The sequence below is a fragment of the Artemia franciscana genome, chromosome 2 (genome assembly GCF_032884065.1).
Source record: "Artemia franciscana chromosome 2, ASM3288406v1, whole genome shotgun sequence".
NCBI classification, from domain to species: domain Eukaryota; kingdom Metazoa; phylum Arthropoda; class Branchiopoda; order Anostraca; family Artemiidae; genus Artemia; species Artemia franciscana.
The window spans coordinates 49,739,282-49,766,461 of record NC_088864.1 but is presented as its reverse complement, the minus strand read 5'-3'; the positions used below and the strand labels follow the sequence as shown (position 1 = coordinate 49,766,461).

Sequence of the window (27,180 nt, the reverse complement as noted above, 5' to 3'; positions counted from 1 at the left end):
GAACTGTAGTAAGGAGCGACCAGGCTCAATAGTGACCGAGACTCTAAAAAACAGAATTTTGATACCAATAGTTACATTAAAAGAATCGAATTTTAATGCTGATTTTAAATATATAAGTTCATCAAGTTTACTCTTACCATCAAAAGTTAAGAGCCTGAGAAAATTTGCCTTATTTTAGAAAATAGGGGGAAACACCCCCTAATAGTTATAGAATCTTAACGAAAATCACACCATCTGATTCAGCGTATCCGATAACCCTACTGTAGAAGTTTCAAGCTCATATCTACAAAAATGTGGAATTTCTTTTTTTTTTGCCAGAAGACCGATAACGGATGCGTGTTTTTTTTTTTTCCAGGGGTGGTCTTATCGACCCAGTGGTCCTATAGTTTCGTAAGAGGGCTCATTCTAACTGAAATTAAAAGTTCTAGTACCCTTTTTAAGCGACAAAAAATCGGAGGGTACATAGGCCCCCTCCCACGCTCATTTTTTCCCCAAAGTCGCCGGATCAAAATTTTGAGATAGCCATTCTCTTCAGCATGGGGACGACTTAATCCCCCAGAGTCCCCGGGGGAGGGGCTGCAAGTTACAAACTTTGATCATTGTTTACATCTAGTAATGGCTATTGATTAGTGTGCAGCCGTTTTCAGGGGGACTTTTTAGCGTTGGGATGGGGGTAGGTCGGAGGAGGGGATTACATAAGAGGTTCTTTCCATGGAGGAATTTATCATGAGGGAAGAAAATTTCCATGAAGGGGGCGCAGGATTTTCTTACATTATAAAAAAAAAACAATGAGAAAATAAGTAAAAAAAGTTTTTTTTTTCAACTGGAAGTAAGGAGCAGCATTAAAACTTAGAACGAACAGAAATATTATGCATATAAGGGGGGGGGGGTTCGTCTCCTCCACAATACCTTGCTCTTTACACAAAATTATTTTTAGTAACTTCAACTATTTATTCTACGGCCTTTGTGATTCAGAGGTCATGTGATTCATTGGGATGAAAACAATCATTAATGTAAAGAGCGAGGTATTGACGAGGGGTTTTAAAAAGTAGAGTTGTGACAAAGAGTCAAACTTTAGCGTAAAGAGCGAGGTGTTGAGGAGGGGACAACCCCTTTACTATACGGAATAATTTCTGTTCGTTTTAAGTTTTAATGTCGCTCCTTACTTGCAGTTAAAAAAAAACTTGTTTGTTTTATTTAATTTTAATAATCACAGAGTGCAAGCGACGGCTTTTCTTTATACCTGCCGTCCAAAAGATTTCCTCCTAGTGTGCAAATACTTACTGTAACTCAGTGGCATTTACTTACCTAGTCTGTAGGAGGTCAAGAACTAGTTTCACCGAGGGTAAATTTTGTATGGCAAAATGTTCGTCATTTGACACATTAGCTTATTATAAATTGGCGAGAGTAAAGTTAAAAAAAAACCTACATTTTTGGAATCGCTATAAAAAAAATTGTTCCTCGCCACTCGCCACTAAAAATAACATACAATTTAAAGTAAGTTCAGACTGTTTTATTATGTTTTTGGAAACTTGGGGATTTCACCCACCAGCAAGGGCAACACTAAAATCAGAGGATAAAAAGTTCTTACTTTAAGGGGGGGCTTAAGGAAAAGTATGACTGAAATAAAGACTTTCGATGTCGATTATTTTTTTTTTTTACAGACACTCAAACATCACATTTATGCACATGAATAATCTAACGTAATCTTATTACCCCTTACCATAGGATACACAATTAATAGCGTCAGAGAAGACACCCCCCCCCCCCAGAATACCGGAGCATTGTGTCAAAACCCATCACAGTCAACTAGAAATATTTTGTGTATATATAAGGCCGGAGAAAACATTTTAAAGAAAAAATTACCAGCAAAATGTAAAATAGTTCAAAATTTTATATTATCGACTATGTAGATGGCTTCATCATCTGTACCGCAAATGACTCGACTGCCAGCTATCGATAGAGAATTAATACCCAGAATGATATTGGGTAGCAGCTCTTGTACGCTAAAATTCTCAGTAGAAACCTGAAGCCAAGGTGTAACTTCATGCTCTACAATAATAAGGAAATCAGTCAAAAAGATACGATAATTTCATTACGAACAGCCAGGAGAATATTTTTTTTTTATTTCAACTGGAAAACGTTACACATTATTGCAAATTGTTCTTCTTATCTTTTTGAGCTTAAAGTATATGTGCAACTACATTTCAGAATGGATTTTCTTCAATTTAACTTCTGGAAAAAAAATAATAATAATAAAAAACTGCTCAACACCATAATTTTCTAGTTTTTATTAATTAATTTAAAAAAATCTTTCCGAAAAAGAAGTTTCAAAGAAAAGTCAAGGCCATATTAAACTGAAGATTAGCAGAAATGAATTCATATAATAATTCAAGCCTAAAACGAACAAAAATGACCATTAAAGAATAAATGAAACCAAAAACAAACAGAAACTAAATAAAAATCATAGCAAACAAATATACAAAAGGTACTAGCATAAATGAATAAACAAATTTAGAACGAATAAAACTTAAACTGAATATGCAAATCAAGTTTAAAACGAACAAAAGTAACCACAAACAAGAATTTTTGTGCCCCCTCTCCTAACTGTAAAAGTCAAAGCCTACTTCATCGTTGGCGCGTTACTGAAAACGATTTATATTAGAAATATTTCATTTTGTACTTATTACAACATTGGAAATAAAAATGAAATTACAGTCAAATAAAATCTTGAATTGATGAGCTTTCAGCAATTAACATCTTTATACATCAAATATTCAGTTTAATTTTAGTAGTTCTTTCAATGACACATGTAGTCTTCAGTAAGCCGCCAATGACGCAGTAGGCTTTAGATTTCTGATCAAATGAGCTCCTTCCATAAAAACCTTATATGTTAACTAGTTAATACATAAGGGCTATAAGTTAATCAGCATAACTTACAGCCCTTGCCCGGAGGGATGGGGGAGGGGTTTGTTGTCAAACCCGAGACCATAGTCAAGTGACGTTTGGACTATTTTGAACAAAATAGCTATCTCAAAATTTTGATCGAAAACATCTGTAAAAAAAAAGGCAGTGGGAGGGGATAGTTGTCATCCTATCACTCTAAACTCTTGATAAAGTAAATATTTACTTGGAGTTCAAATCGAATGAGTCTTTTCCGAAGTCTATACGACTAACTCTTCCATAAGAACCTTATATGTTAACAATCGAAAGCTTGCATAACTTACAACCCTTGGCCCCGGGCTCCTAGGATTCGTGTCAACCCCGGAGGCATTTTTATATTGTTTTTGGACTATTTTGACACCCCTTCCATTATAACCTTATATACCCCCGGGCTATAACTTACAACCGTTGCCCCTTGGCTCGGGGGGGGGGGGGTCGTGTCAATCTCGTAAGCATTCTTATATGATCTTTGGACAATCTTGAAAAAAATGGCTGTCTAGAAATTTTGATCGGATAAATTTGGGGGGAAAAGGTGTGGAGGGGGGATAGTTGTCCTCTGGTCACTTTTGACTCTTAAAAGGGAACTAGAATTACAATCAAATGAGCCTCCTTCAAAGTTTATGCTATTACTCCTTCCATAAAAACCTTATATGCCCTCAGACATAAGTAAATCCTAACCCCCGGGCACTGGGGGTTCTGTCAACACTGGAGGCATTTTTATATGATCTTTGGACGAGGAAAAAATTGCTGTTAAAATTTCGATCGGATGCATTTGGGGAAAACAAGGCGTGGGGAGGGGCTAGTTGCCCTAATATTACTGTTGACTCTTAAAATGGAGGGTAGAACATTCAATTTCCAATCAAAAATTATCTTCCTCCAAATTTTATCCGACTACCCCTCTTATAAAAACCTTATACACTCTCGGGCAAAATTTACAATTCTTATCCCGCGCTCTTGAGGTTTTGTCAACTCCGTAGGCATTATTATATGATCTTTGGACTATATTGAACAAAATGGCTATCTCAAAATTTCAATCAGACGCATGGAAAAAGAGGGCGTCACGGGGGGGAGAGGCTATTTGCCCTCCGATCTCTTTTGACTCTTCACAGGGGAGCTAGAACTTTCAATTTCCAGTCAAGTGAGCTTCCTCAAGAAATTTATACGACCACCCCTTACATAATCAATGGCCAAGAACTCATATGGCACTTGTGACGAGTTTGGAAGAGCCAAGAATCCCGACCGGATCCGGTCGGGATTTAAAATAAGAGCTCTAAGACACGAGGTCCTTCTAAATATCAAACTTCATTAAGATCTGATCAACCATTCCTAAGTTAAAAATTTATCATTTTTTTCTAATTTGTTAGAATTATCCTCCCCCCAACTCCCCCAAAGAGAGCCAATCCAGCGTGGTTATGTCAACCACGTATCTAAGACTTGTGCTTATTCTTCCCACAAAGTATCATCACGATCTCTCCACTCTAAGCCTTTTCCAAGATTTTCGGTTTCTTCCTCCAAATCCCCCCAATGTCACCGGATCCGGTCAGGATTTAAAATAAGAGCCCTGAGACGCAAGGTCCTTCTAAATATCAAATTTCACTAAGATCCAATTACCCGTTCGTAAGTTAAAAATACCACATTTTTCTAATTTTTCTGGATTACCGAATTAGGCCCCCCAACTCCCCCAAAGAGAACGATCTCAGTCTAGTTATGTCAATCACGTACCTAGTGCTTGTGCTTATTCTTCCCACCAAGTTTCATCCCGATCTCTCCACTCTGAGCGTTTTCCAAGATTTACACCTCTTCTCCCCAACTCCCCCCAATGAAACTGGATCCGGTTGGGATTTAAAATAAGAGGTCTGAGTTAGGAGGTCTTTCTAAACATCAAATTTCATTAAGATCTGATCAATCGTTCGTAAATTAAAAATACCTAATTTTTTCCATTTTTTCAAAATTAACCCCCCTTCCCTAACTCCTCAAAGAGAGCAGATCCACTCCAGTTATGTCAATCACGTATCTAGGACTTGTGATGTTTTTCCCACTAAGTTTCATTCCGATTTCTCCACTCTAAGCGTTTTCCAAGGTTTTAGGTTTCCCCCCAACTCCCCCCAATGTTACCGGGTTCGTTAGGGATTTTAAATAAGAGCTCTGACACACAATATCCTTCTAAATATCAAATTTCATTAAGATCCAATCACCCGTTCATACGTTAAAAATACCTCATTTTTTCTAATTAACCGCCCCTCCACCCCCCCCCCAGATGATCAAATCGGAGAAAGACTATTTCTAATTTAATCTAGTCTGGTCCCTGATACGCCTGCCAAATTTCATCGTCCCAGCTTATTTGGAAAAGCCCAAACTAGTAAAACCGGGACAGACAGATCGACAGACGGATAGAAATGGCGGCCGCTATTACCAATTGCCATAAAAACTTATATACCCCTGGGGCATAACTTACAACACTGGACCCCGGGCTCTACGGGGGTTGTGTTGACCCCTGAGCTTTGTTATCTGATCTTTAGACTATTTTGAACCAAATGGCTATCCCAAGGTTTTGATCGGGTACATTCGGGGAAAAGATGGCATGGGGGGGGGATAGTTGCCCTCCCATTACTGTTGACTCTTAAAAAGGGCAGAAAACTTTCAATTTTTAATTAAATGAGTTTACTCCTAAGTTTATACGACCACCCCTACCGTAAAACCTTATATAACACCGGGACATTACTTACAATGCTTACCCGCGGGCTCTGGGGGTTGTGCTAATCCCGGGGGCATTGTTACGTGATCTTGAACAAGCGATTTTGAAGAAAAATGGCTATCTCAAAGTTTTTATTGGATGCATTTGGAGAAAACAGAGCGTGTGGGGGGGGGGGGGTTGTTGTCCTCTGATCACTTTTCACTCTTGAAAATATCACTAGAACTTACGATTTCAAATCAGATGAGCCACCTGCCAAGTTTATACAGCCACCCCTTCCATATGAAGTGCCTATGGAAAAAGAATTATAAAATATTGGAGCCTTACAGCCTTTACTATAGGCAATGTTATAGGATTGCCTCTGATTAGTTCTGGATTGCTTCTTCTTCAGGAGAAATATAAAATTCTTTGAAATATCCTTGTGAACATACAAAGCCAAGGGCTATTCCAGGGCTTTGACTTTAAAATACCAAAAGAAAATGAACTCAAACAATTTAGATAATGATTTTCTCATTTACCTAAGTTGGTATAATTTCTATCATTTAACACTTTTTCAGGAATTCATAAGGAGTTGGCTAAAATTCCTTTAATAAACAATAGAGCAAAATTATTCACAGGTGCGCGCGTCTCGCGGTGTTTAACGACGCACAAATTTCTAATGATGTTTGGTTCTTTTTACTGGCTTATTTTTTTTTTCGCAAAACAAAGTTAATTTCTTGCTCTAACAAAAAAAAGCATGCTGTCTATAGGAAATAAACAACAAGACGATCTTTTTTTTGTGGGGGTTGCTTCTAACTTTTTCCCATTTGTGACACTTTTCAACGTTTCCTAGTTGATCATGTTCCAATTTTGGTTTTATTCGGATATGTGAAGGGGAATAAAAATTAGCCACTAGTTATATGTATAAATCCTACAATGGCAGAAGAAACAGCCGAGGAATCACAAGAACAACGTGAAAACAGGCTTGCGTCTCAAAGAGAAATTACCAAAAAGATCTTGCCGAGGAATCACAAGAAAAACGTGAACACAAGCTCGGGGCTCAAAGAGATAATACCAAAAGAAAGCGTGCTGAGGAATCACAAGAACAACGTGAAAACAGGCTTGAGGCTCAAAGAGAAATTACCGAAAAAAATCATGCCGAGGAATCACAAGAACAACGTGAAAACAGACTTGCGGCTCAAAGAGATAATACCAAAAGAAAGGGTGCCGAGGAATCACAAAAACAACGTGAAAACATGCTTGTGGCTCAAAGAGATAATGCTAAAAGAAAGTGTGTCGAGGAGTCACAAAAGCAACGTCAAAATTATCGCCTGGCATTCAGGTACAGCCCAGTCGATGATCATACCTTGAGTAGATGTGTTCAAATCGGGACTATGTCTAAAATTTGTCCCTATTGCAAGGCCTCGAAATTTAATGGAGAAAAAATGGGGATATGTTGCGCCTCAGGAAAAGTTGAACTTCCTCAACTGGCTGCACCACCAGAGCCATTGAAGACTTTATGACGTTATAGACTGGGACACCGGGACACAAGGAATATAAACGACGACCGGGACACTCAAAGAGAAATTACAGACCGGGACACCGGGACACAAATGACGACCGCGACACCGGGACACAGGTTATATAAATGACGACCGGGACACTCGAAGAAAAATTACAGACCGAGACACCAGAACACAAATGACGACCGGGACACAGGGAATATAAATGACGACCGGGACACAACTACAGCGGGGACGCCGGAAGGGCATAGGGGGGGATATATAAATGACGACGGGGACACAGGGAATATTCGATTAGCAATCACCATCAACAAAGCTCAAGGGCAATCATTAGAAACATGCGGTATAGATCTGAATACGGATTTTTTTTTACCATGGACAAGTACATGTTGCATGTTCAAGAGTCGGTAAACCTGACAATCTATTTATATGCACAGACAATGGGACAGCGAAGAATGTTGTATATTCGCAAGTTTTACGTAGTTAAATATATATATATATATATATATATATATATATATATATATATATATATATATATATATATATATATTCACAGGTGGGACACAGTGACACAACTACAATGGCGCGTAACTAATATGGCGTGTAACGACTTACGCGCGCGGGGGGGCTTGGGGAGCGCGAAGCGCCCCCACCAACTAGGTGTTGGTGTGGCACGAAGCCATATATATATATATATATATATATATATATATATATATATATATATATATATATATATATATATATATATATATATATATATATATATATATATATATATATATATATATATATATATACATATATATATAAATATATATATAAATATATATATATATATATGTATATATATATATATATATATATATATATATATATATATATATATATATATATATATATATATATATATATATATATATATATATATATATATATATATATATATATATATATATATATATATATATATATATATATATATATATATATATATATATATATTGAAAGCCATAATGCCAGTTTTTGTTAATAACCAATATAGTAATTAAAGTTTGGTCCATGTTAAAGGGATTAGTCGTCAATAAACACTTTTGATACGTCCCACGACAATTTGTACACTAGGTCATTGCCAACAATTTTGTGACCATGTACATGTTTGGAGTATACCGAGTGTCCTGTCATGTCTTGAAACCCTGAAAGAACTCGTTTCTTCAAACAACCGCCATTATCGACAGTCGAAAAACCCAAAAATCGTTTTTTATTTTTAATTATCCTCAAAAGTCTTCGTATATATTGCAACATTGCTTCTTTTGAATGATGACAATTTACTTTTCTTGTCGTTTTTTTTTTTTGTTAAGTTCTTTTCATTTTATACTAGGCTAATTCTAGCAAAAGGAAATTATTTATTCAGAATAATAAAAGAAAGGGCACAACTTTGAGAAAGGAACGCAGCTTTAATTACGTTATTGTCAATTTTTTATTATAATTACTCTAATTTTAACTTAAACAATTTGTACTCAGATTAATAAATGAGAAAATACAATAACGAGAAACAGCAAATTTTTATTCTTAGCTAAATACTCAGGAATTTTTTAGGTAGAATAACTAAACTCAGACAAGTTGCCCATTATGGCCCTGTTGGTATACAACAGGCTACACTTGGAATGCTTTCCACTACGCCACATCCCCTCAGATTAACCGTGATGTGTGCCACCAAATGTATATGATTTTTTTAAAGATGTGACCCCTCACTTGACCAATAGCACATATCTTACATCTAAATTAAATATAAATCTATACTATCTCATGGATTTCCCCCCTTTTGTTTGGGGAACTATTCCAATTCCTTGTTTTTATGTATCTATAATTCTGACTTGATTTTTCTGGCCAAGAGAAAGCTTATCAAAGAGATAGCGAGTAGTAAATGGGAGTGAATTACCACATTTAGGAGTTGATATTACGATATTTCAGGATTAATTTGGTTACACAAATTCAACTAATTAATATTTTAATTATTAAGGTCATGCTAACCAAATCCCGCACTAAAAGATACTGCATCATTGACCCTAATGTTGCCATCGATAGGTGAATTGAAGCTTATAATAAACAAATTATATAATAAACAAATAATATAATAAACTAATAAACAAATTAATAGTCACCCATGGTGTTCCATTTTAAAGCAGCAATGGTATCGCGTTTCTTGTGTAATTATTGTTGTAATTAACATACATAAATATCAAACGAAACCGTAATAAATGATTATTTATAACCATAGAGCAAAATAAAAAAGTAAATTGCCAACCGTTATCAATTAAAGCTCAAAAGAAATAGTCTATTTGAGTTTTAATAATTTGAGCTGAAGCACTGTTTTTTTTTTTTGTTTTTTTTTTTTTGGACAAATACTTTTTCTTCTCGTAGCCAGGGATTTCAAGTTTATTCGTTACAAAACTATCTTAGCATTACTATCAGCTATCAAGACTGCCTATTTGGTAAGGTAGCAAAATCTGCTACTATTCTAAAGATGCCAAATTATGCTGGAAAACACATCCAAAGATAAACCCACGATCCTCAAACTTTCTTGCTCCCCAGCTGAAAACACTTTTTAGCCACGCTTCTTGTGAAAAGCCAATCATGCTAGTTTCTGCGAGCACTTCCGGTATACATGATATGTCTTCAGTATGAAAAGATTCTTAGCAGGAGGCAATACCTGAGACTCAAACATGCTTTCAATAGATTGGTGAATTGGCCAATACTCAGTATATTGGCGATATAGAGCACTATACCATTCAGCCGTTAGAGATTGGCATAACTTGAAATAGCCTACAATCTACATTTTTTAATGTACATAAAATTTGTCTAAATAAGTGAACTTTTTGGAAGTGAGGAAGCTAAGGTTAAAATATTGATTTTTAGCTCGTCTTTATTATTATCAAAGAGATTTTTGAGTAAGTTAGATTATTTTTTTCCTTCTATTTCCCTAAAGACGGTCATATAATCAAAATATTCACTTAGTATCTACTTAATCACTGTCTACAGAAATTTCTCCATTCCACATAGCTTCCATGTGCCGAGTGTTTTACAACAGGTTTGTAATCTACATTTACTTTCCTTTATGCGCCAAAATATAAGCTACAATTTGAATAATCTTCGAAATCACAAAGCTTAAATAGAAAAAGTTTAAGCTTTCCACACGGATACAAACTGAAAAATAAAATCTGAGAAAAAAAATATGTTTAAATCAAAAGCTAATTTTAGTAGTGTTTATATCAAAAATGAAATGTTGACATTGGGGGAGATTACCATAGTTTACAACCTAAAAGAAAGTTAAGTGAAATAAATTAAATAAAATAAAATTATTTGCCAAAAATTAGAATTGTCGATTTTTATACCTCCATATTTGTTTTATCTCATTATTTCTTCAGTTTCATTCAGAACGGAAAAATAGCTTGAACTTAATCTTAGTCTAACTTTAAGAAGTTGCTAATAGATATAACCTGAGTTATTAATATCCAACACAACATTATTGGGTCAACAGATACAAATATATGAAATTTGACAACTTACCTTGAAATGAGACACCAGTGTGTCTTCCACCAGCTGCAGAAACATCCCAATGCCACAAGTCACCCCCTTCTGTGCAAGTTACAAGATGGTTGGGATAATTTTCATTAAAATGAAGTTCATTGACTGTAAATAAAAGTAACATGTTTGATTTCTCCTTAGAATTGATTCGAATTGCATCCCTAAAAAATTTGGATGCTCTTAACCAAAATACACTTTTGTGTTTCTCTCAAACTTCTCTTCCCTCAAAAAACCCTTCAGTGGTGAGCCCCATAAGGTTCCGCTTAACCCATATCTATACTCTGCAACATTTCTTTAATATTTTTAGGTAGCAAGGTAATATTTATAGTCAAATCTTAGAAAGGGCTATTGTAGAAACAAAGTTTTGTCAATTTGTTTCCAATGCCTGTGTCTAGGTCTGACTTATACCGATGTCATCTGAATCTGCTTGCATAAAATATTTTTAAAAGCCCCGACATTCAAGATTTTATTTCACTGTAGTTTTTATTTTTCAATATTGTAAATATAAAAGAAAATATTTTTCATATAATTCATTTTTAGTCAAGCGCAAATGACGAAGTAGGCTTTAGACTTTTACGGTTTGGGGATGGGGTTAGTACTCAAACTACCTTTTGTAGTGATTTTTGTTTGTTTTAAGTTCAAGTTGAATATTCAATTTCATTTTAGTCGTCCATCTATTCATTTATAATAGTACCTGCTGTCTTTATATTTGCTATGACTGTTATACCCTAAGTCGTTCTTTAGATATTGCTGATATTCCCCCTTCACAGTCAGCAAGCACATAGTGTATTTTTACTGTGTTCGACATCCGTCTACATATTTCCTTCAATTTCATCCTTATACACTAAACCTTTCTGGAGACCCAGGATCACACATACCCTCTTTTCCAATAAATATCCTTATTAACAATGGGCAACTTGCATGACTTGTAGAACTTGCCTCAGATGCGGAGGGGGGGGGGTCAACCCTGGAGACATAAATATTTGATCTTTGGACTCTTTTGAAGATAATTGCTATGTAAAAATTTTTGATCTAATACATTTTGGGAAAAGGGGCATGTAAGGCTGTCCTTCGATCACTTTTGACTTTTTAAAATGGAGACCCAGGATCACACATACCCTCTTTTCCAATAAATACCCTTATTAACAATGGACAACTTTCATGACTTATAGAACTTGCCTCAGATGCGGAGGGAGGGGGGTCAACCCTGGAGACATAAATATTTGATCTTTGGACTCTTTTTAAGATAATCCCTAACTAAAAATTTTGATCTAATACATTTTGGGAAAAAGAGCATGTAAGGTTGTCCTTCGATCACTTTTGACTTTTTAAAATGGTACTAGAACTTTCGGCTTCTAATCAAATGAGCCCCCTCCAAAGTTTATACGGCCACTCCTTATATAAAAACCTTATCTCAAAATTTTGATTTAATGCATTTGGCAAACAAAGACCTGGGAGGGGAACTGGTTGCCCTTCAATCACTATTGGCTCTAAACAAGAAAACTAAAACTTTCAAATTTCCAATCGAATCAGCGTCCTCCTAACTTTATAAGACCAACCCTTCCACAAAAACCTTATATGTCAACAACGGGCAACTTGCATAACTTACAGCTTTTGCCCTGCAGGCTGTGGGGGTTCTGTCGTCCCAGGAGTTATAGTTATTTGACCTTTGGACTATTCTGAACAAAATAGCTATAAAAAAATCTTTATCCCACAAATTTGTGGGAAAAGAGTTTGTATGGGGGGGGGGGGGGGTGCGGTAGCTGGTTGCCCTTCGATTACGTTTCATTCTTCAAAACAGCACTAGAACTTCTGGTTTCCAAACGAATGAGCCCCCTCCGAAGTTTATACGATCGTCCCTTCCATGTGAAGTCCCTCTAGAAAAAAACTGAATAATAAATAAATAATAATACACTGAAGCCTTATGTCTCTTTACTATTGGCAACGCTATAGCGTTGCCTCTGATTTATGTTCGTTTTTGGTTTCATTTATTCATGGACAGTGATTTATGGTCATTTTTGCCTTGAATTATTACTTGACTTTATTTCTGCTCATCTTTGATTTAGTGTATCTTTTCACTTTTTTTAAAAACACTTTTTTGTGAAAGATCTGTTTTTTTTTGTTTAATAATCTCCGTTCGGTTTTAAGACATAGTCTTTTTATTTGTTAATAAAAGAGCGTTTTAAAATCTTCTTTTTTTGGTTTTTCTTCTTTAAAATCAAGATTATGGCTTAGTATTTATATTTAGGATCAAATTTTATAACAAATTTTAATGATAGTTGTACTATGGTGCTTTGGATGGATGGAGACGGGGAATATTATAAAAAAAACTGGGCTGAAAATCTGCAAAATCTTTGGGGTTCTATAGGGCTTGAGAAATTCTAACACCCATCATGTTACAACTTGTAATAAAGACAAGGATTGATACGACCATCCCCTAAATATGCCCTGAAAGTTTCATCTTCATTCCCTTAGCAAGTCCTGAGACGACGCAGGTATACCCTGTTGACAACCTTGAATGCATATAGTGTGTTCGATGTAATTAAAAAAAATTTTCAATGTGACCTGAAAGTTTCAACTTAGCACCCGTGGCCGTTTCTGAGATATCACAGATATGCCGGTTGGAAAAACTTGGACACACATAGTCTCTTACGATTAGTTTAAAATCCTTAACAGCATGCTCTGAAAGTTCCAACGTAATACTATTAGATTTCTCTTGGATATTGCATAGACACCGTTATTAAGATCTACATACACACAAGTGCCTTTGGATTTAGTTTTATACCCCACTCAACTTTCCCAGAGACATTCAATTTAACAAACTATTCCATTCCTAGATATTGCATCTATGCCATTTTGACAGTCTTAAAGCGCTTAAACTCTTTTGATTTAGTTCAATATTAGCAGTAGAGGTAGCAGTAATATTAATAGTAGTAGTGGCAAGAAGATACGGTCAAAGTTAAAGGTAGTCGCAGTTGCGGACACTAGTAGTTGTAGTTGCAAAGACAAATAGTCACTCTGACAGTCTTAATTAGTCGCAGTCACATGTGTTCCTAGTCGCTGTTGCAAATAGTGCAGTAGCATCACAAGCAAAAATGAGTTGTCGCGGTCGAAGTCACTAATAGTAACAGTCACAAGTAACTGCAGTCGCAATTAGTCGCAGTCACGTAGTACTAGTAGCATTAGTCTCGTTAGTTTCAAATTAGTATCGTAAGCCGTTCCTGAGATATTAATAGTACGCCTCTTTGGCAGCCTGCGTGCATGTAGTTTGTTTTGATTCAGTTCAACATCAACCTCAACATTCCCTGAACTTTAACAATAATATCCTCTTCCATTCCAGGGATATACATAGTGTCTTTAGATTTAGTTTAACATCCCCAAAAAAACGCCGTGAAGGTTCCAACGTAATACCCTTAGCTATCCCTGGGATATTGGAAAGACGCCCTTTGGACGATCTGAATATATATAGTGCCTTTTGCTTTAGATTTACATCCCCCTAAACTTTCCCTGAGAGTTTCAACTTAATGCCCTATTCTGTTTCTGAAATATTATATCTATGCCATTTTGACAACCTGGATGCACTTAAACTCTTTCAAGTCATTTCAATTGTAGTAGTAGTAGCAGCAGTAGTAGTAGTTGTTGTTGCGATAGATTTAAGAGTCTTAATTTAATACCCTTAGCCGTTCCTGAGATATTGCTGAAACTCTCTTTTGAGAACCCGTATGCACGTAGTACCTTTTGTTGTATACTTATCGTTTGTTTTTGTTATTACCTTTTGTGCTTACCTTGCGCCGCCTGTAATGCTTTGCTTGATGTTTATGTGTGTCATTTTTATTGCAGATCGGTTGGCTTCTAAATAAACTGAATTAGTCAAACCATCTCGTTGAATACAACACCTTTTGATTTAGTTTTACATCCAAATTAATTTTCCCTGCAGTTTTCAACTTAATACCCTATTCTGTTCCTGAGATATTGCATTTATGCCAAATTGACAACCTGAATGCACTTAACTACTTTGATTTAGTTCAATAATAATAGTAGTAGTAGCAGTAGAGGTGGTAGCAGTTGTAGTACTAGGCGTGAAGGTTTCAACTGAATGCCTTCAGCTGTCCCTGAAGTATCTATGAGCCGACCTTTTGACAGCATGCCTGCACATACTGTTTCTTTTATTTAACTCAATATCCCCTTCAACATTCTCTGAAAGCTTCACCTTCATACCCTTAGCTCTTTTGAAGACCCAGGATCAAACATGCCCCCCTTACCAATAACAAACCACATATAAAAAAAAAAATTGGCAACTTGCATGACTTACGACCCTTGCCAGGGGCTGTGGCGAGGGGTGGTATATCACCCCCAGAAGCATAGTTTTTGGAACTTTCAATTGTTTTGAACAAAATGGCTATCTCAAAATTTTGATCTGATTTTTCTGGGCGGGGAGGGCAGCAAAAATGGCGAAAGGGGGCTTGGTTCCCTCCTATCAATTCTGACTCTTAAAAAGGGGCCTAGAAGTTTTAATTTTCAATCGAATGAGCCTCTCCGAAGTTACTACAACAGCTCCTTCCATAGGAAAAGATCTAGAGAAAAGAAAAAATATATATTGAAGCCATATCGCTCTTGACTTAGGCGACGGCATTGCGCTGCCTATAATAAAACAATTTAGCGCCAAGAAAGTTAAGTCAGGCTTAGCTACAAAACATAAATTTGTGGATGTGTTTCAACACTGTTTCTCATATTTTCATGTAAGCATTTTTAGAAATATTTACTAGTAAAATCATTCCTAATGATAAGTTACTGTTTTTGACTCCTATGCAAGCCATATTTTGGGCACCTCTGTATATTTCTACCACAACAGTTTGCTTATCCCACCCCCTCCCTAAAAACCGTGTGAAAAAAATTCCGTAGTTACATTCGACATGAAAAATAAAGCAAGTAAATTCATGAAATACCTGCAGTATCGTCACCAGCTAATACTGCCTCTGGAGTGTCAAGTTTACGTAAATCCCACACAGATAACGAGCCATCTCTATGACCAACAATAATCACATGACCTTGTGTAGGATGTCTGCCGATACATGTTGCATTGACCTACAAAAATAGCCTTCCTCAAAAATCAATTAACAATTTGGGTTCGCGGCATTAATTTTCTAGATTTGATCTGAAATTCTCGATGAAACGAAACAAACTTCACAATCTTCTGCCAGCAAGACTAGATTTCTCAAAGTTGAATTTATTTTAATTTTTTCCTCGGTTATGGTTTAAATACGAAAATACGTTCTATGACCACACTGGCTTTATGACCTTTGATAAAAACGACGAACATATAAAAAAAAAAGAAGTAAGAAACGAGGATAGTTTCCAGCCAGTTGGAAAAAAGCGATCCAAATTTGGGCAAGTACCTCCTTCAAGCCGTCCTCAATTGCTCAGCACACACACACACACACACACAAAAATGCAAAAAAAGATACAACCCAAACCTTTTGAAGTAAACTCTAACAAAAATTGTTAGAGTTGCCTCTGTCCGGATAGAATTCGCTTCAAAGATTTTTTTTGTGGGTTGAGCAATGAGGATGACATGGAGGAGGTCCTTGCCAAAATGTCTGCTCTGTCTTTCCGTTTCGCTTTCTTTGATAGAAAAGGAAGGAAAAATAAAATATTTCTTCTTAAGATGACTAGGTCACGTTTTACGGTTGAAGCACGATAGTCTGCCTAGAATCGTGGTTTTTAGCCATCCGTCTGGGGCCAAATAAAAAGCAGGTCGTACCCAAATGGTGTGAGAAGGGCTTAAAAGAAGGAATTTAACGGAGATAAGAGCTCCATGGGAAAAATTTAAGATTACAGTTTTAAATATAATGGAGTAAAGGGGGAGTGGGTGCAACCGCTCCAGTCTCAGGTGGTCATTCATCTGGGACAAAAAAAAAGAAAAAGAGGTTGCCCCAGTTGGCGTGGAAAGAGGCAAAAAATAAGGATGTAAATGGAATTGGAAGTTAATAGGAGAGCAAGTTGTTAATATTCCTGGTAGTAGAGTCACAAATTGCTTACAATAAAAACAGACAGATGATAAGTTAAAAAACAACAACAAAAAGAACAAAATATAATATCTTTGAATATGTATAAACCCTGCAATCTATTTGTAAATTTCCTACGATAATCTTACTTCTTCCTGGTCCATAAGCATAAAGGTTTCAACGGCTTTCCCATCAGTTGACCGAACATCCCAAATATTCATCAATCCTCGACTGTTTCCAGTGAGTACTGTGGATTCCCCAGCAGCGATGATGCAAGAAATTGAGCATAGATCCGATGAAACTAAAAAGGAAAGCAATACAAAACAGGCACATTAAACAAAAAGGGTTTCTTGTCAGTAAAGGATTAGGATTAATTTATCCACAACAAATTCAGCAAAACCTAAAATAATTAACACAAACATATCCAAAACACAAATTTACTTATTTATTAATACAATATCAAAAAAAACCTGGAATAAAGAATAGAAAGAGAGAAAAAACACAAGCTTTGTTATTTAGAAACATAGAATCAACCGCTTGGTCTAAAGAAGAGAGAAGAAACAATGAATGGAGCGTTTTTAAGCTATGTTCCGAATGCGGATGATACTATTTGTCAAGTGAACACACCCAAGCGACCATGCTGTTTCGAAAACAATTTTTTTTTTGAATAGTAATGCTTACCATGTTTTCGCATTCGCTATTGTCCAAAGGGAAAAAATTTTTTGAGCGCCTTAGGTGTCTTTAGCGTCTTTGTTTTTCTTTATATTGAAAAAGATTTCCCTTTAACAATAATTCGAAACAAAATATGAACGCTTTATGATGATACAATTTCTATAGATTTCTTAACATTGCTTTTTTCCTTACTGACTTGACCTGGATCTCACCGGTTGGACCTTGACCTTTTCATCACTGAAGTTTCCTTCAGTTACTGCTACACAGTGTAGGCTAGTCTGTAACACAAAAGAAGTTAATCCAGAACTGAAACCCAGAACCAAAAAGATTATTTCTTCTGCTCTGCTTGAATATAATTTTAAAAAACAAGTTTTTTTCCAGCACTAAAGACAGCTTGGCGGAGGTCCTCTACTTTTGTCCTTTTCGCTTCTTTTCTGTCCACTGGTTGATATCACCCTCGTTTTCTCATTATTTTTTTGTAATTATACTTTTTTTTCTGTTTGCCGTACATCATGTATAGACAGGGCGGTCTTAGAATGTATTTAGCCCAAAAAAAATTGGCATAAGGAATATTCCCATAATCCCCTTTTTTACCTAGATATTTCTTATGCACATCGTTACGAAATGACAATTTGGAAGGATTTAACGTTATATATGCGTAATACGTAATCAGCAGAACAATTAAGAAGGGAATATTTTTTTCTCTGATTGAAATATCAGCAGTTTCATTTCGTTTCAACCCCCTTGCAATGGATTGGAATTATATTCTCCAGGAAAAATATTGTGTAATGGCTCAGGCCTTGAGATTACTTTACGAAGAAAAAAAAACAACCGAAAACTGCTTTAGAACAACCATAAATGCTTACTTATTTAAATTCTAAAGGCACATTGTTTCACTTTATCCCACTCCTCCCCTCTAATAAGCAAAGAAACAACCCATTTTATGCATTCCCATTCTATTTTAAAATAGAAATACACCTTTTCGCTGCTTGAGCAGCGTTCCCTTAGGAAAAAAGTTTGGATTCACTTTTTTTGTAAAACATGATATATAAAATATGGAAATATATAAAGTGGGGTAAATATTTATCCATCAGGGGGAGGGGGTTGGTAAAGTGAAGCAATGCAACACTAGAAATGAGATAAGTAAGTATTTATTATGGTTTCAAACTAGTGTTTAGAATTTTTCAGTGCTTGCTTTAATAGTCCCAAACCTTAACTGTTACCAATAATGACCTAAAAACTAATTTTTATCTGGCTTTAGTTACCCTCCCTCTCTTAACTGAAAAATTTTCCGATACCGATTCTAAGAATTCAATCACTGTGTGTGTGTACATGGCTATTACGATAGATAATTAAAATTAAACAAGAGTTAAGAGCTAATATGGCACTTGTGACGACATTATCAAGTCAATTTGTGCAGCTCCCCGACACGCCTACCAATTTGCATCGTCTTAGCACGTCCAGAAGCACCAAACTCTCCAAAGCACTGAACCCCTCCCACCAACTCCCCCAAAGAGAGCAAATCCAGTACGGTTACGTCAATCACGTATCAAGGATATTTGCTTATTCTATCCACCAAGCTTCATCCCGATTCCTCCACTCTAAGTGTTTTCCAAGATTTCCGATTTCCCCCTTCAACTCCTCCCAATGTCAACAGATCTGGTCGGGATTTGACATAAGAGCTCTGAGACATGAATTCCTTCTAAATATCAAATTTCATTAAGATCCGGTCACCCGTTCTTAAGTCAAAAATACCTCAATTTTTCTAATTCTTCCAAATTAACACACACACACCCGCCCCTCCCAAGAGAACGGATCCTTTCCAATTATGTCAATCACGTAGCTAGAATTTGTGCTTATTCTTCCCATCAAGTTCCATCCCGATCTCTCCACTATAAGTGTTTTCCAAGATTTCTGTTTCCCTCCTCCAACCCCCTATGTCCCCAGATTCAATTCGAGTCGAAAATTGAGCATCTGAGACATAAGATCCTTCTATATATCAAGTTTCATTAAGATCCGATCACCTATTCGTAAGATAAAAATACCCCAATTTTCACGTCTTCTAAGAATTCCGGTTTCCCCCTCCAACTCCCACCCAATGTCACAGGATCTGGTCTGAATTTAAAATAAGAGCTTTAAAGCACAAGATCCTTCTAAATATCAAATTTCATTAAGATCTGGTCACCCGTTCGTAAGCTACAAATACATTTTTACTCATTTTTTAATACTCATTTTTCCGAATCACCCCCCCAACTCCACCAAAGAGAGCGGATCCGGTCCGGTAATGTCAGTCACGTATCTTAGACTTGTTTTTATTCTTCCCATCCAGTTTCATCGTGATCTCTCTGCTTTAAGTATTTTCAAAGACTTCCGCCCCCCCAACTGTCCCCCAATGACGCTGGATCCGGTTGAGATTTACAATAAGAGATCTGAGTTACGAGGTGGACGCTGGATCCGGTTGAGATTTACAATAAGATTTTTAACTTACGAGGTCCTTCTAAATATGAAGTTTCATGAAGGTCCAATCACTCCTTCGTAAGTTAAAAATACGTCATTTTTCCTAATTTTTCAGAATCAACCCTTCCCCCTCAATAGATCGGATCCGTTCCCATTATTTCAGTCACATATCTAAGACTTCTGCTTATTTTTCCCACCAAGTTTCATCCCGATCCCTCCACTCTAAGCGTTTTCCATGATTTTAGGTCCCCCCAAACTCCCCCAATGTCACCAGATCCGGTTGGGATTTAAAATAAGAGCTTTGAGACACGATATCCTTCTAAATATCAAATTTCATTGAGATCCGATCACCCGTTCATAAGTTTAAAATACCTCATTTTTTTATTTTTCAGAATTAACACCCCTCCCCCAGCTACCCCAAAGAGAGCGGATCCATTCCGGTTATGTCAATCATGTATCTAGGACTTGTGATTATTTTTCCCACCATGTTTCATCCCGATCCCTCGACTCTAAGTGTTTTCCAAGATTTTAGGTTTCCCCCTCCCACCCACCTCCCAATGTCACTGGATCCGGTCGGGATTTAAAATGAGAGCTCTGAGACACGATATCCTTCCAACCATCAAATTTCATTAAGATCTGATCAACCGTTCGTAAGTTAAAAATACTTCATTTTTCTATTTTTCCGAATTAACCGGTTAATACCAAGTGCAATAAAAACGCTTAAGTGTAGACTATGTAAGTGTTAGAGTCGTGAAGGGTCGTAACTATTGGAGGTGAAGATAGAAAAGTTTGAGATTTTATTCATTTGTTTAGAAAAGAAGAAAACTGGTCAAGGGCACCGGCAGAAAATTTTTCAGGGGGGGGGGCAAATGCCAAAATATCAGTGGTGTTTGGGTGACAGTGAATATACTTCAGGAAATTTTTTGGTAGGAATAAGTTTATTTTTTAATAATTCCAGGAAAAAAAACTTTCAAATAAAAACAGCAATTAAATTTCATGGAAAATGAACAAATACAGTAAATTTTAAATCACAAGAATTCCTGGTTGAGGGATCAATTAATTTCATCAATAATCTATTTAATTATTGTGCATTTAATCTTAAAAGAAAATCAAACTCGAACCAAAATTACAGAAAGATTTATTACTTCGGTAGGTTATAACAGATGTAGACTTGTCTTTAAGCAATTGTCTACGCCTTAGAATAGTTTACAGAAGGAGTAGAGATACTCAAAAATCATCCTGCCTGCATAGATATCACGTCTTGATTTTATAACGGCCATGTAAAATGTACCTCTTTCAAAACAGAACAATTGCCCCCCCCCTCTCGAACTTCAATCCCTTATATATTCAGAAATTAAAAAAAAATTGAGTAGCGAAAGAACAACAAAATTTAAACTTACTAGCCAGGTATCAAATTAACCCTCTTTATTTTTATTGTCCTATTCAACTAAATAAAATGAACAGGTTCAAAAAAAACTTCGTCATCAGAGAATCTTATCAAATAGCTTGTGATAAAAAAAAACTAGAAGTAAAAAGTGACTTTGAGCAATATTCACCAAAACTAAAAATGGAATTATATTGACAATTGTTACACTGGCAGTATAAGCTTTTTAGGTGATTCTAAATATATGAAATTCTTTCAATTTATTGTTACCCACCCAAAACCAAAAATCTGAGAAGGCTTGCCGGATTTTTGAAAAAAGGGGAAACACCCCCGAAAAAGCATGCGATCTTATTGAAAATCCTTAATTAGATACATCATAACACATTTTGAAGATTTAGGCTTGAAACCTCTATGGTAGGGTTCTCTGACATGATGTATCTAATAAAAGAATTTTCAATAAGATCGCATGCCAATATTTTCGACGCCTTTATACTTCATAACTCTGACGAAAGTAAAACAGTTCAAAATAGGGATGATACCTTTTTATTGACAGTGAAATATAAAATTATTTAACTGGATATTTCGAACACATATACAGTGTTCATCATCAGCAGTAAAACTAAAAGACATGAATAAAAATAAACAAAATTTATACCTAATAAACTAATTACATATAGTTTATTGCTCTTATTTTTTTCAATGCAACAGCCGAGGCAAATCTCTTTGACCTTTTCGGTTCCGGTTCATTAGAATTAACTGACATATTACGTGGACAGAGGTCATAGCTCTTAGGTGAGGTGATATTTACTTTATTTGACCTCAGTAAATTATCATAAATTGAGTTCAATCCAAATTCACCTGTATCTCTGTTTATGGAATTATTCTTGAATAGAATTTTTTTAATTTCAATTGTTTCCCTGAAAGTTTGCTTTAAACCTTGGTCCCTAGAAATCAAAGAAACATTTTCAAACAAAATAAAATGATTTGGAAAATTAAAGATATGCTCCGAGAGGGCCGACGTGAAATCTTCAGGTTTGGTATTTGGCTTTAAAGACGATGAAATGGAATTATGATGTTGTAGCAATCTCGTTTTTAAATTCTGGTTAGTACGTCCCACATAAGAGCTTCCACAAATACATGGAATTTTATAAACCCCACTTTGTTGCTCTACGGAAGTCCGATCCTTTCCAGAATTTAAAAAACTAGCCAAAATATTACTACCTCTTAAAGCTACCTTTAAACCATTATTTTGTAAAATTATTTTTAAGTTTTTCACTCAAACCTGGAACATATGGTAGAGAACAAAAAATATCTTTCTTTTCTGTTGTTTCCAGAATATCGTCAGAACATTCAAAAAAATTTTTCCTTCTTTTCGAAAAAGTCTGGTCAATTAACCAACCCGGATAATGGTTACTTATTAAAATCTCTTTTAACAACAATAATTCCTCCTCAATGAATTTTGGAGAACAAATTCTAAAAATGCGGTGATTTAAAGATATGATTAAACCAATTTTTACTTGGCGAGCATGACCGGAGAAAAACGACAAAAATCTGTTATTGTTAGTAGGTTTTCTGTAAATCTTAAAATCCAGACTATTTTCATTTTTTAAAAGAAGGACGTCCAGAAAAGGAAGTTTATTATCCTCTTCTAATTCTATTGTAAATTTTAAATCCCCTCCCCAAAAATTAAGATTTTCTAAAAAACTTTTTAATTTAAAAAAAAATAAGAGCAATAAACTATATGTAATTAGTTTATTAGGTATAAATTTTGTTTATTTTTATTCATGTCTTTTAGTTTTACTGCTGATGATGAACACTGTATATGTGTTCGAAATATCCAGTTAAATAATTTTATATTTCACTGTCAATAAAAAGGTATCATCCCTATTTTGAACTGTTTTACTTTCGTCATGGAAAGGCAGTGTGGTCTTCGAAGTTATCTTCATAACTCTAGAAAATTAAATCTTTTTCAAAGTGACAACTTGATAAAAACAATCACTCCTAAAAAAAATTATAATGAAAAACCAAACAAAGTATCCGTTCAGAGGGAAAATACAAAAATTCCCAGCATTCCGTTCAGGAGAAATACTTTTGATTATAGTGGTTTCATATATCAGCTCATGGGTACTCTTGTAATGCAAGTAAAAGATGACGGTTTATTTTTACTGAAATTACCTCTTATTAAATTGTTTTCCTTCTGATTTCTATAATTATAAGAACTTGGTCTCAGCTGGACTCCTAAATTTTTGTTTGACATAGCATCCATAAAACCAGACTTAACCATCTTAACTTTTTTCATCATCCACTAAGAAGGTGGGATTGAAACATGTTTTTCTTGTAGCAAACAATAAACATAACAAAGAATAAAATAATAAATAGAATGATAAAATAATAAAGAACAACAAACAAATATATTATTTAGGGTTATATATGTGTCCATAAAGGGGGGGTGTATTGTCAGGGGAGTGACTATTATGTTGAAAAGGAGCATAAAACAAGTATTACCATTGTACAACTAGTCAGCACAGCGTTCCAGAGACTTCTACCTTTTGGGAATTCCACAGTATGCTCACAGAGGCTGAAACTCGGACGGTTCCAGATCAATTTTTTTCTGTCCTGAGTTACTCTATAGAATTCACAGAGCTAACGGCGGAACAGGATAAACGTCTTACCGCCTTTGAAAATAACAATCTTCACCGGATTCTAAGGATCAGTTGGAGAGACCATGTCATCAATGACGAGATCGTACTCGCATATGCCAACCAGACATTTTATTATTTTATTATTATATTATTTAGTTTGTTAGTTTTTTTATATATTTCAAGCGAACATCCCTAGACAATCCCTTATGAAAAATATCTGCCATGTCTGCCATAACTTTCCAAGGCCTCTGCCATTCATAACCATAATTTACAGCTGAAAACATCGAAGGTTGCTAGAATCAAATTCTTTGTTCTAAGACTTATCTTACAGTCTTTCTAAACTTGTTTCAACAACAACAACAACAAAAAACACACCGCGCCCTGTCTATTCTACTTTTTATATCTTCCCGCCCACTACCTTCCTAAAAAATCATGCTACCTATGTAAATTAATTTCAAACAAAATCCGGGCAGATCTCAAATTTTCTATAGGAGAGAAGGTGACGTGGGTAAACAATTTTTTCTAAGATCTTCTTAAACGTTCCTGCACCATAACTCCTATGCGACTTATAATCTATGCATAACTAACTAGTGATATAAATCAAGACCCTATGTGTTGCTAGGTTACGAAACGGTGTATTTACAATATCTTGAGATAGCTTTGGGCATCAAGTTGAGACTTTCAGGAACACAGAAATACATACTGAATGATGATTTTAAACTGCAAAATTCGCTTTAATGCCCTTTAAAATTTTAGATCTGGCGTTCCGTATTTGTCATTAACAACGTAAAAAATGCAAGGTGTTAGAAAAGGACCACACATTGGAACCAAAAGAGCAGGTGGTAGTAAAGGACTATATTAAGATAATCATACCATGTTTAATTTAACACTTTCATATTACTCGAAATTTTTGTTTTTTTTTGAAATGTCTAAAAGTCGAGTGCCAGAAATCGGCTATTGACCCCCCCCCCTTCTTCTTGTTTCCTATTTTAGCGTTATTATGCAAAACTATAAATGTTTGAGAGTACATGCTGAAGAACTTTCATTTGCTCCTGTCTTGAAATCTTTTACCGAGTTTTTACTATGATTAACTATGGCTTAACTATAGTCAAATTAATTAGCCTGTTAAAATCCAGCTTACTGCGAATACTTTCAAGATCAGCTAGTCACACAAGTAAATATCATGTTTACAAATTTGAGTATAGTGTACCTAAACTAAGCAAAACCTGACTGAGTTGCAATCGTGAAACAGTGTCACACTACAACAGCTAGTGCTTAGAGAAAGAGGTATCTTTGGGAATCAACATATTGTGTGAATCCAAAACTAATCCGAATACGCCATATATTTAACATAATTTCGCCACATGTACCGAATCAATGTTTAGTGTAAAACAACCTTCATATGCAGTTTTTGTTTGTAGCGGGTGTTACATTTAAAGAACTTGGATTGAAAATAAGCAAAAAAAAAAATGCTAAAATCATGTGGCACAAAACAGATTGGAACGTGTAGCTACCTTTTGAAGCTGTAATCTTTGGGAACCAACGTATTGTGTCAAGTGGAGGCCGTGAGTAAAATTTCCGAAGATATGGAAGATGCAGCAAGATGGTATAACAGTGAATGAATGTACTGGCATGGTAAAATGTCCCAGTTAAAGATAGGAACGGAGCTACAATTAATAATAAGGTGGGCAATAATAAGGAGGTTGGAGGTGCTATTAATAATACCACCAATTGCAAGCGTGATATTTGTCATCATTACTTCATTTTTTAATTTTTTTGTGCAAACTTGTGTGTGTGTTTCGGAACACACACACAAACATTCTACATAAAAACAGAAACAAAAACATTCCTCTTTGTTTGGTTAAAGTTATGAAGAAACAGAACAAGTAGGATACCAAGAAATAACAGGTGGAATCTCGCATAGAATGAGGGGTGTTTCTCAGAACATGTTGAATGGAACGCGTAAGATCTCAGAATCAGTGGAGTTTTAGTCTAGAATATCCTTAACTGTTCTCATTAAAATACTAAAAAAAATCCCTCGGGGTCAAATTCTTTCAGAGAAGAAGGACACTAGAAAACAGGTTATAAGGCAGAAGTCAAACCCCTTGCTGTTTTCTTTTTGTTATTATAAAATATAGTTTTAATATGCTAAATAATAGTTTTGTCCGATTTTTTTAGTTAAATAATCTCTAAACTAGACTTAGTCAATAGCTGAATGAAACCAATCTAAAAAAAGAAACATTTCACTTAACGGCAGACACCATATTTTGGTAATTATATAATTTACGATTTCATTTTTCATTTCAGTTTTTCTCGAAATGAAGTTTGGATGAGCAGTAGGACAATTTTGCTCTCTGGTCACGACTTATCTTGATAACATTGAGTTGAAATATTAGTTTTTAGTTTCACATGTAATCCTGTTACGTCAATCCGATTAACAGCTGACAGTAGTTATTTCATATGACTAAGAGACTTACTAAATTCTCTAATAGGACGATGTCGATCTTCTTGAATTACGCATATCCTAGAGTCCTCACCAACTGTCACAAGATGATTAACAAGTGATGCAAATCCGGTACAAGGGACACTCTTGGACCTATACAAAGAATGATCATGATAATAGATTCACAATTTCAACCAGATTCATATAACATAATGTCAAACATTAAACATACTAAAGGGATTTACTGCTGAACGTCATTCTTCTACTTATAAGTTCAACTTTACTACAGAAAGATTGACCCTAATAATATATTTACATTGATTGCCAGAATCACAAGAAATTTGAGCTTACTCAGATTTTTTACTTGAGAACATAGTGCATAATGTTATGGAAAACATCAAACACACTAATAACATGTACTTTTGATCGTAATTTTTCTACTAATAAGTTCTAATTTGCTCGAAATTCAGTCTTTTTATGATATTTTATTGTCTCTTCCCTATATTTTCAAAGGTTAGTAGTCCTTATTTTCAATGAGCATTGTAAATATGCCTTTCAGTGTTTTCGTACGATAATTGTACGGTTACGACAATAAAATGGCAAGTTATTTCTGGAAAAGTATTCAACACAACTAAAAGATATTTTGGTGAGTCCTAGGAACCTTTTTTCAAAGGGATTGGGAACATTTCCAGAATACAGTAGGCGGACAGCCACATGTTATGTGCACATTGTGATCGAACATACGAAATGACACTAGATTTTGTGTGGAAAGGTGTTTTAGAAGTGTTCAGTATTAAGTTGCAACCATTCAAAACAAAGTAGTATTAATCGTCTTAAGTACTCTTCAAC

General features: G+C 35.3%; 1 protein-coding gene across 1 annotated transcript in view; it reads right to left on the bottom strand.

The window, feature by feature from the left end:
- Window positions 1-1,498: 1,498 nt before the first annotated feature.
- LOC136035152 (nucleoporin Nup43-like) overlaps window positions 1,499-27,180 on the bottom strand; it is a 43,769-nt gene continuing 18,087 nt past the window's right edge. Inside the window, exons 3-7 of the mRNA XM_065716708.1 lie at window positions 26,366-26,484; window positions 16,883-17,034; window positions 15,675-15,813; window positions 10,711-10,833; window positions 1,499-2,052 (exon numbers count right to left, since the gene is read on the bottom strand). Coding sequence (XP_065572780.1) covers window positions 1,886-2,052; window positions 10,711-10,833; window positions 15,675-15,813; window positions 16,883-17,034; window positions 26,366-26,484 — 700 coding nt within the window. The 3' untranslated portion in view covers window positions 1,499-1,885. The remainder of the gene's footprint in view (window positions 2,053-10,710; window positions 10,834-15,674; window positions 15,814-16,882; window positions 17,035-26,365; window positions 26,485-27,180) is intronic.